Source organism: Bombus fervidus, chromosome 5, assembly GCF_041682495.2.
Source record: "Bombus fervidus isolate BK054 chromosome 5, iyBomFerv1, whole genome shotgun sequence".
NCBI lineage: Eukaryota > Metazoa > Arthropoda > Insecta > Hymenoptera > Apidae > Bombus > Bombus fervidus.
This window is the reverse complement of record NC_091521.1, coordinates 17890465-17901432: the sequence shown is the minus strand read 5'-3', so window position 1 is coordinate 17901432 and position 10968 is coordinate 17890465. Positions and strand designations below refer to the sequence as shown.

Sequence of the window (10968 nt, the reverse complement as noted above, 5' to 3'; positions counted from 1 at the left end):
TCGCAGAGCCTCTTCAGCATGCACTGATCCACGAACCGGATAATGTAGCGGACAGCGAGGATTCCGAAGACGAATGGAACTATTATCGCGTTGATCCGAACAAAGAAAAAGATTCCGTAACGTCTGTCGACGAGCCCCAGGAAACGAAAAACGTGGAAGAATCCGACGTACCAGAGTTAGCTGTGGAAGATATCGAGTCGAAAATCCAGTCTGAAGGCATAGAGGAAGATATTAAATGCGAAAGTCCGAAAGAGGAATCGCCTAAGCTTATTGACACAGAGGTATTTTTCAATTTTAATTGAAAATTTTTCATTTCCACTATATGTACGTTATTTCTACTCTTGTCGATAATGATCCGCTATTTGTTTCTTTACGATGGCCGAGCAATTGCTAGGTCCGATTCCAATCCACGGTATTTCGTTTGATCCGTTTTATTTCTTTCTTTCTATATTTTATTTTGTCGTTAAATTTAACGTTTCGCTGGATCTTAATTAACGTGATAATATTACGTTTTAACGGAAAATAATTTGTTGCAAATAGATTAGCACCGAAGATAGAATGGAAGAGAAACCGATAAAATTGGAGAATCATCGCGCAGAGGAAGAAGATCAGCCGAAGGACATGGATTTTCAATTGAATCCTGACGCGGCAGAATTCATTCCCATTTCACCGCAGTTTATGGGAACGAGAATGAATCTCGTCGAGGATTATCCTGTTTCTGGCTCGCCTTTCAAACAAGTTCCACAGATGGACGACATACAGGTACCCAGTCAGAGCGAATTCGAGAAAGAAGTATGCCAACGACCAAGAGAAGTCGAGGTCGAAGAGAAGGAGTACCAAAATGGCGATGCCGTATCGTGTCGTACCACCGACTATACAGATTTTATGCCTGATCAACAAAAGGCGACCGGTATATCCGGCAATATGGACGATTCTGAAATATCGTCGACGAAAGCTGAATTTGGTGACGAATCGGCAGTCAGCTTCTTAACAACCAGCGAATTCCACAGAACAGGTATCTCTGCGATAGACGAATCTTTCTCAAGCTCCGACCGCGAGTATGACATCGCTAAAGACCCGATGGCTATGTCCTTCACACCCAGCGACTTCGAAGCGGCGTTCGACAAAGGCGTCGACTTGAATGCCGTTCATAATCTAAGCAACACCGATTTGGAGGATAAGAATGGCATTATGGAAAAAGAGGAGGACGAATTCATGGCAGAATCACCGAACATGGAAGTTGACTCGAAGAACGTAATAACCACCGGATCCGCTACCGAGGAACTGCTGGACAAGAAGCCAGCATTTTCCGACAAACTCGTCGACGTATTCGCGAATCTGTCTTTGCAACAAGAAAATTGCCAAGATAATTTCATCGGCGGCGAAACGGAAACCAACAACGTTGACTTCTTAAATCTGCGATCAGAGTCTTCCCAATTGGAACAAGAAGAATCCGCGAAATACGATCATTCGCCCTTGACCGAGAATTATTCCGCGGAATTCGAGTCGAAAAAGGAACCCGTTTCCATCGATAACGAACAACCATCGTCGCCTTTGAGCGTCGACATAGACGAAACCAAGCTCATGGACGAAGCTAGCGAGGACACTGCCGCTCTTGCTGGAAGCGATCTTCAAAAAGATATTTGCTCGAACGAGGCTGATACTCCCTCGTCCTTGTCGCCAGTTCCTGATGCGATGGAAAGCGATTCGACGATAGGAACCACGGAGAGCGCGCAACTTCAGTCTTCCACGCAGGTTCGATCTTCGTTACACGCGGATGCTCCGGAATTTATACCCACTCAATACAACTTCCAATCGTATGGTGTGGAAAGCAACGAAGTGGTTTCCCAATCGTCTGCCGCGGAAACGATCGACGTTTGTCAAGTGTCACGTACAGAAGAAATTGCTGACTCTTATCAAACGTATTCCACAGAAGCTGGTGACGCGTTCGAACTGGTTCAGCAGGATATAGTTTCGAACGTACAGTTCGACGAGAAGGAAGTCGACGATTCGGTATGCACGAAATCACCGGTGCAGGGAGTGAATTTATTAGATTTTGCCGAAGAACAGCAAGATGTCTGCGTAAAAAATGCTGCCTCTTTGATGACACCATCCCTTTCTCCCCAGGAACTTGAGGAAAAACCCGTCGACGATATTGTTTGTTCTATGGAATGTCCTATCGATATTGGCCAAAAACTAGATGTAACCGAATCGAAAGACGTCACCGTGGAGGATGAGGCGGAGGAAACAACGAACTCGATAGAGGAACCGATGGAACCAACGATATCGACGGAAACGATGGAAGCGGTAGAGCCAAAGGCGGAGCCAGTCGAAGAATTTACTTTGAATTTGTCCGATTCTATGCAGGAATTTACAGGTTTGGAGAACCAATTGCAACCTACGGAAGAAGAGATTCTTAAATCCGAAGTTGTTAATGATTTTGAGGAAGAAATTATAAAGAAGGAAGAATCGAGAAATGTCACCGCAGAACTAGAAAAACTCGCAGAACCTGCAGCTGAAGTAGAATGTATGCTACAAGAAAGGCAGGAAATGGAGGAACTTTTGCCGGAAGTTGATAAATTAGAAATCAAAGGTGAGCCAGAAACAGAAATTGAACAATTAAAATTGGAAGAGCCAAAAATGGATCAGATAGAAGTTAAAGAGCCAGAAATTAAGGATCCGGAAGTTGAGGAGTCAGAAATTAAAGAACCAGAAGTTAAGGAGTCGGAAATTAAAGAACCAGAAATTAAGATGTCAGAAATTGAGGAGCCGGAATTTAAGGAGTCCGAAATTAAAGAACCAGAAGTTAAAGAACCAGAAATTAAAGAACCAGAAGTCAAAGAATTAGAAATTAAAGAACCAGAAGTTAATGAAGCAGAAATTAAAGAACCAGAAATTATAGAGTCAGAAATTAAAGAACCAGAAGTTAATGGGTTAGAAATTAAAGAACCAGCTGTTAAAGAATTAGAAATTAAAGAACCAGAAGTTAAAGAAACGGAAATTAAAGAACCAGAAGTTAAAGAAACAGAAATTATAGAGTCTGAAATTAAAGAACCAAAAATCACGGAGCCAGAGATCAAAGAACCAGAAATTACGAAGTCCGAGGAGATCAAAGAGCCAGAAATTATGGCGTCGTCGGAGATTAAAGAACCAGAAGTTAAAAAGCCGGAAGACGTTAAGGAAGTGGGAGAAGTCAAGGAATTGGAAATAGAAAAGACGGTCCAAGTTCCAGAGAACAAAATCCTCGAAGCAGCCGCAACGGCGGCCGTGACCGCTGCAGCAGTCACAGCGGGTGCAGTTGCGGCACAAAGCAAAACGAAATCAAAGGTATCCGCTGCAAAACCAACGAAATCCTCTTCGAAGACGCCTGCACCGAAATCAGTGCCAACTTCCCCCTCGAAAACTCAAAGTTCCACGACACGCACGCCGACTACGGCAACGAAAAAACCATCGCCACCCTCTCGTCCGAAAGATCTGGACGCTCCGAAGAAATTGACGGTTTCGGTCACTGCAACGATTAGCAGCAAATCATCGGTTTCGAAGACCGGTACAAAAACAACGACATCGACTACTACAACGAAACCAACCAGCAGAACCAGCGTCAGCAGCGTCTCCAAACCAAAACCTGCGGCCACGACGACCTCGCCGAAACCGACTTCCACCGGTAAGAAACCTACCGCGAACGGTGACGTGAAACCTTTAAGTAAACCGACCGCGACTAGACCTTCTAGCAAAACACCGTCCACAACCAAAACCGCGCTAGTCAAAATATCCGTTACGCGACTGTCCACCGGAACAACGACAAAACCGAAACCAGCGTCTGCTACCACCACGACCATCAAATGCAGCACAACTCCAAAGTCCAGCAGCACCGCGACCAATGCTTCCAATACTACCACAGCGGCTAGTACGAGACCTAAAACGGCTCCAGCCGTCGGAAATGCTATGAAAACTTGCTTAAGCACCAGCAAGTCCCCGATAATCGATAAACAAGTTAAAGAAACGGCCAACAAGCAGATTTCCATGGGTCGAACAAGCACCACTGCTAGCAAGACGATTCGTCTATCTATCAATGCTTCTACCACAACCACGGTAAAACGCGTATCCTCGACAACGAAAACTACCACGGCTGCGTCGCCAATCAAGAAATCTACCACCGTAACGAAAGTTTCCAAAACTTCGTCTACGGGAAAAACAACCATCGACAAAGGAAAGGTACTACAGAATGGCGTGTCCGAGATAAACTCGTTGGTCGATTCGATGATCGACGACGTGCCGAAGAAAGATCTGTCGCCTGTAGTTACTCCGAACGATAACCAGCTGATCACGAGTTCCGATTGAATTCGCGGTAAACAAGATCGATTTCTTAGTTTTATATCGATCGTACATCACGCACTGATAAACGTTCTATATTTACCAAAAAAAAAAAAAAAAGAGAAACATCAGAACATCCGCTAAAAAAAAAAAAAAGTAGTTTCTTAGGGAATATATAACGAACCGGAAAAAGTTTTTACTATAATTAGCGTAAACTATAAAATATAATATATTAATGTGTATATGTACCGATGAAGTAATAAGTCTGTTTATCTATATCGGCGGAGAGAGATTGTGCGAGAGAAAGAGAATGGATGAAAGCGTGAGAGATTGAGAGAAAGAAAGAGAGGGAGGGAGAGCGTGCGAGAGAGGCTGATGTAAGAGAGAATATATACTAAAAAAAAAGAAAAAAGAAAAAGAAAAAATAAAATATATGCTATCGCTTTTGACTGCTTCGATTGTGCTGGAAATGTGATGTCTTGCTGGTAGCAGAAAATATGTAATAAAATCGGAATGCGAGAGAGAGAAAGAAAGAGAGCGAGAGAGAGAGAGAGGGAAAAAAAGAGAAGAAAAAAGAAACGCGAATTAAAAAGCGAGAAAAATATCGAATGTTTTTTTTTTTTTTTTTTTTTTTTTTTTGTAAATAAATGGACGCATTTCCGGAAGCGGTCTTTGAGATATTAATCGAAAAGGAATGTCCACTCTTGGTGCTGTATCTGGCCTGTAAACATGACATTACACACGCAGCGCAAGTTCACCAAGTCACCACCAACAGTTAAAATTCGGAATCCGGAGAGAGTGTTACGTCACGCTTGGCCGTACGAGTCGGTTTCTTAACATATTCTTAACGTAAATGACGAAGCTGGACGGTTTTTTATACTTTTTAATTTTATATGTGCATTATACTTGATAATAATTAATCGCCGTACTTTTTATAGAAGAAAAACTTACATTACACGTACATGTAGCGCGTATGTACAAATACGTACGCAGAAACATATAAACATAACATATGAACACGAACATATTCACACATTCGAACATACACGTACACATAAACACGAAACGTGGACGACAGGTAACATATATTTATTTTTCTTTGTTTGTTCCTATTCCGAAGTTGAGTATATTGCGAGAGAATATTATAAACTTGTCATTCATTACTACTATTCTTATGTATTCTCTATCCATCTATGTACAGCACTTCTATGAGTTAATGTGATATCTATTATATTAAATAAATTCGAACAAATACGAAACGAAGGGACAATTTGTGTGTGTAATACGTGAATATCAACTATACACATAGCGTGGAAAAATGCGAGCAACGATGATAGAAGAGGGATTTATTCAAAAGAATGATCGCGATAGGAAAAAAAAGAACCGATTACCCTGCTAGGACCATTTCGTTGCTCGGTTTTAAAGGTGCGACTGAATTATACATTCAACAGGTATTCGATCTTTATTACCACTAAACGATACGAATAAAGAAGTAAAGAAAATTTTCAATGCTATTTATGACAGTCCCACGGAATTTTTAATTACCAAAATAACGTTACGGTGTTAAAACAAAACCCTCGTGTTCTTCTATTTATGTTTCTGATATTATCGTCCTTTTTGTTTCTTTCTCTTTTTCTATACGGACTAGTTGTTGGTACCCGGCATTGCTCGGGTCTATTTATTTATAAATTTACCCCAGAGCCTCTTTATACACTACGTTGATATACAGTGTGTTCCATGCTGCCTGTACTCGATATTCGGATCTTATTGCATCGCAAAACATCTTTTATCGACCCATTGCGTTCTTATCGACCGATAAAGACGAGCGATACACGCATCTGTTCTGCGTTTTATTTTACGTTGCCGCTAGTACACTACGTTTCTTTGAATGGTACATCGGGTTCTATTTTTTTAAAAAGAAGTTTCCCATCATCATCGGAAGAAAAATGAGACCGAAAAGTGAGCGGTATCGATTGCAACTGTAGCGAATCGAAAACCCCAAAAACTATCCTCAAATTAGAAATAGAAATCGCGAAGTTTGATCGCGGTAACGTTGATGCTGATGCAACGATCGGCAATAGATATCTAGCGGTAAGGCCCTCGAGCTTCGAGCATATCCCCACCATCGCGTAGGCTGATGAGCCAACCAGTAAAATACATCTACATACATACATATGCATACAATTGCGATGGAAAGTGAAAAATTCCATCGATAGATTTTATTTTCAGTGAAACGATCAACGTTATATTGTATTGTATCGAGGCTTGTGCCTATTACACACGCGTTTCGAGTATGGGTACGTTTCATACATTTTGTTTCTAACTTAATTTATTGGTTAAAGCTATATCTTAATTTACCATATATCCTCTAGCTCAATTTCTTTCGTTATTCCAAGTCTTATCTGCTAATGCGTTTGTATATATGTATGTTCTATAATACTATAATGTTGTATGCGAGTATACATATAGTTTCCTTAATTAATAATTCTCTGTTTTTGTGTCTAGTATTTGGATATTTAGCCAGACGATTAATAACTTGTTCAATGAATTATAAAAGTTGAACGACTATTCAAGCATGTTCCATGCGAAATTACAATTTTGGTTTTCCTTCTCGAAAGATGATTACCACTCGAGACTTAGAGTTTGAAATTTCAGAGATACAAATACAGCCTTGAATCAGTAATTAACTTTCAATGATGACTACATATCAGTTTCGTCTTCTCTTTGACTCTAGCTAAACGATCAGAGGTCACGTGATCTTTCGTTCATATAGAATGAATGAGCTTATTCCCATTAAAGAATACGTCAGTCTATATACACATATTCGCGCGTGTATTACTTTTCGCTAATTGAAGGTCAATTTAACTTGTAAGTGCTTTCTCCTGTTCATCGGTGCAAATCACATCTTCGATCATCAACCATACCCTGAGGTGGGTTTACGGTAAAACAGAATCATCGATCCTCTTTCACTGATTTCGTACTATCGGTTATCAATTTTATGCTTCTATTTTCCAAACCCCTATCTGAAAAATATTATATATTATATAATATTAAACATATTAGTAATAAATAACGATATTGATATAATTCATTTTTGTTCGTGATTGTACTCATTCTTTCTCTCTTCCATCTTTTATAGTTTCCATCTTTCATTGCTTTTCGGTACTAATATAATTCCGAAACATTTAAATATTCTTTATTTTTAATTGAAATAATTCAAAAATTAAGATTAGAAATTACTTTTTCTCGCTATATACGTACGTAATTACATCTTATTACAAAACTTAATAAAACTGTACCCTAAATACGACTATGTGCACTAGCTTGTATAATTTTTTTTTACAGAGAACAATAATATAAATAGCTTTCCAATTCTATGTATGTACATATATTTTATACCTCATTGTAAAATTTACTGTTTCAAATCTTAGTTTTTTTATATCATTTTGATATAAATTTCGTACTTAGCTAATGATCTATTATAATTCAAAAAATTATGCAAAATTTAAATAAAATAAAATAATTAATTGTTCAGTTCCTATTCCCAAAATAAACAAAACATGTATGTATATTTTTCTAGTTAATAAAAATTAAAATAAGAAAAAATTTAAAACCAGGTTTTTGTTCCGATTTAAAAAATGCTTGATATGAATTATTATAATAAACTATCAAAGTGGCGACAAAGCGAATATACTAAAAAAAGCTGGTAAAAAAAAATAGGGGATTATAAAATAATATGTGAGAAGAAAACAACTCGATTGGACAATAATAACAGCTTTATTTCCTCTGATTTGCAAAAGATTGAAATCACTTTGGTATTTGACAGATTGTTGGATTCGTTCCAATTTTTTCGCACGTAATGAACATACGTTTTATAAAAGTACACAATTTGACAAAATGTAACCAATATACCGAATATAAAGGTACATAAATTTTCCTCGTATAAAAGATATTAAAGGTCTAATTGAAATAATTTAATTCACTTGCTACAATATATCAATCACAAAATTCGATTATTACATTGTGTGTGAATTTATAGTAAATTTAAACACATTTATTTGAACAGAATATTTAGGTTTATTGTACTGCATATTCTCATATATATTACTTTCCCTCCGTTATTTTTTCTATAATATTATTTCTAAAAAACACTTGAAATCAGAATTCAATGTAATCTTTCATAAATACTAGATTACAAGCCTTTTTAAAATTAATAAATATATATCTTTAATGTATTAAGAGTACACGGAATTATATATTAAAAAAAAAAAAAAGATAACGCGTGTCAACTTTTGTGCAAATTATTATTCCACTCCTATAGTTAAAAATTAAATAACTTATGAATGAACACATTAAAATGACAACAAAAGTCATGACTAAACAACTCCTCGTCTTTCCCAAGTTCTTAATTTCGCTCCTAATTTGAATTATTCATTGTATAAAAACATATTTAAACATTTTCATTTGATGAAATTAATAATAAACAGTTTTAATGAAATTCGATGACATAGCTCAAAATCAAAGATGTTTCCACTATTTACACGGTCAACATATACATATATATATTGCCAACTCTCCATGTGCTAAATTTACCTAAACTGATTAGAACACTATCGTCTTTAAGTACAAGGCATTCATGTGCAAAAATTTTTACTTAGCCTATAGTTTACATAGGCAAAATAGTAAAGGAATAAATGCCCCAAGAGCTACAAATATTGGTAACAATAGTGTGGAATTATCCGTCAAATAAGGATCTGGAGTTCTGGGGCCACTTGTATGTCGACTACGAACTGTAGACTCCTCCTCGTCTTCTTGTATATTGTGATATTCTTCCGGTTCTTGAGGAATCGGGCCCAACTGTGGCACGTCTAAATAACATTGACATAGTTATAGCGTTTACTTTAGAAGCTCTTAAATATCACAAATTTAGATAATACCTTCTATATTTCCTTTTACTACAGCAATAGCGTTTATCTTTGGGTTGTCTCTGTAACTCTACAATTAATTGTCGAAGGTTAATGTACTTATAGTTGAATTAAATTGTATAAATGAAAAATAAATATAAGTATAATACTTTTATAAATTCAACTCTAATTTTTCCAGCTAATATATCAGACTCTTCTTCGTTGTATATTAACTTCCCAGCTTGAACTTTAAATGGAATATATTCGTCGTGTGCTACACCACGTCCAACTTTCTCAAAGATATCTAAGTCGGTAACAACAGTATGGTCTCCATTTAATACAACATCAAACACCTAAAACATGTTTCAGAAAACAGTACTATGTTAAAATCATATTCGGTAATAAGAAATTATTTAGTATTACATTATAATTACAAAACTAAATGTTACCTTCATATTAGGAGAGTTGAAATAAACTTCACAGAACTTTAATATCATAACATAATCTCCATCCTCGATGATCGGAATATCATATCCAAATGTACTATGATGATATCGTTCAGTTTGGTATAAAATCTGATCGACTGCATTTACTCGTCCAATAATTAACTGCTTGCCATAATCGGATCCTGTTCCAACTTTACTCATTAAAGGATCTTTGGTATAATGAATTCCATAACTATCAGTATGTGCCTCTCCACCAGCATTTATTGCATATATTACTTCTAAACTTTGCAAACTTTGTACACAAAGGACAAATAATAATGTTGATATCGTCAGAAAGTATACTTCACATAACACAGCCATTTTTATTTATTAAATAATAATGTTCAACTGTCTCTATGCAAAAATATAATCATAACTTCTTAAAATGACCACTAACCGGCAAATGAGGTTAAATCTAAAATAGTGATACATTTAAAGCTAGCAACATGTCTATACTATACATAAAGGAATGTTTATATCATTCGATTAAATTAAATTCTGTATTGAAAGAAATCAAAGTATTACACTCTTTCTGTTTTGTCAACAAATATTACTATTAGGTCACGAATTATGTATATGTTTCTAACCATGAATTGACATAGTCACGTTAGTTTACGTGGCTGGTGAACACATTGTTAGGTGCGCATATAAAACTGCCTTTAGTGATATGCTACAAAATATAATCTTTCATATCAATAAAGATTTAATCTCCACAAATATACATCAAACTTTTATATTTATTTAAAGAAAGACAATTTATCTAGTATAAATACATATTATTACAATTTTTCTTAAATAGTTCTTGATACATATTCTGTAAATCGTCATCCTCTAAAGAAACTTGGACGCCTTGTATATAAATTTCATTTAAATCCTTTTATATCTTCTATATTTATAACGAAGTACTAATCATATAAATCGATTATTCATTTCCTCTATGAATGAAGTGGAGGTCAAATTGTTTATGTTGTTACAAATATTATCAATGTTTTCTATGAAACTAAAACAGTGAGAATTCTGCCACACAGTATACTTTCAAATAATGATTTCGCTTGTGATAAAATGTGCAAACTTTTTTTATTGATATATAAATACTAACGAAACATGTTCCATACCATGTTTGATACTTATATGTACCTATGTAGTTTACCTATATTAAATTATAAAGAGAGGTAGTTTATACGTAGGTATGTGTTTGTGTCCAAGGTTATCTCAGAAACTATTCAATCAATTTGGATAATTCTTTCATTGTTGGAAAATACATT

The 10968-nt window shown here is 36.2% G+C and overlaps 2 protein-coding genes across 3 annotated transcripts in view; one reads left to right on the top strand and one right to left on the bottom strand.

The window, feature by feature from the left end:
• Positions 1–5816, top strand: part of LOC139987536 (uncharacterized) — a 62299-nt gene extending 56483 nt beyond the window's left edge. Inside the window, exons 9-10 of the mRNA XM_072003892.1 lie at positions 7–281; positions 541–5816. Of these exons, the coding sequence (XP_071859993.1) occupies positions 7–281; positions 541–4341 (4076 nt within the window). The 3' untranslated portion in view covers positions 4342–5816. The remainder of the gene's footprint in view (positions 1–6; positions 282–540) is intronic.
• Positions 5817–8072: 2256 nt separating this feature from the next.
• On the bottom strand, positions 8073–10963 carry LOC139987540 (malectin-A). 2 transcript variants are annotated; one of them, XM_072003899.1, is made up of 6 exons: positions 10487–10963; positions 10229–10373; positions 9668–10118; positions 9389–9571; positions 9252–9309; positions 8073–9182 (listed from the first exon to the last, which is right to left on the bottom strand). In XM_072003899.1, the coding sequence occupies exons 3-6, from the start codon at positions 10022–10024 to the stop codon at positions 8974–8976; spliced, it is 807 nt and encodes a 268-aa protein (XP_071860000.1). In that variant the 5' UTR covers positions 10025–10118; positions 10229–10373; positions 10487–10963; the 3' UTR covers positions 8073–8973. The 2 variants fall into 2 exon arrangements, with proteins under 2 accessions (XP_071860000.1, XP_071860002.1); XM_072003901.1 differs by having other exon boundaries at positions 10291–10373.
• Between the last annotated feature and the right edge of the window lie 5 nt (positions 10964–10968).

Excerpts from the sequence above, each read along its gene's own strand:
- LOC139987540 (XM_072003899.1), bottom strand. The coding sequence starts at position 10,024 with ATGGCTGTGTTATGTGAAGTATACTTTCTGACGATATCAACATTATTA. Across the intron at positions 9,310-9,388 it reads TTAGAGTTGAATTTATAAAA|AGTTACAGAGACAACCCAAA; the intron begins GTATTATACTTA and ends AATTAATTGTAG. Across the intron at positions 9,183-9,251 it reads AGTAAAAGGAAATATAGAAG|ACGTGCCACAGTTGGGCCCG; the intron begins GTATTATCTAAA and ends AATGTTATTTAG.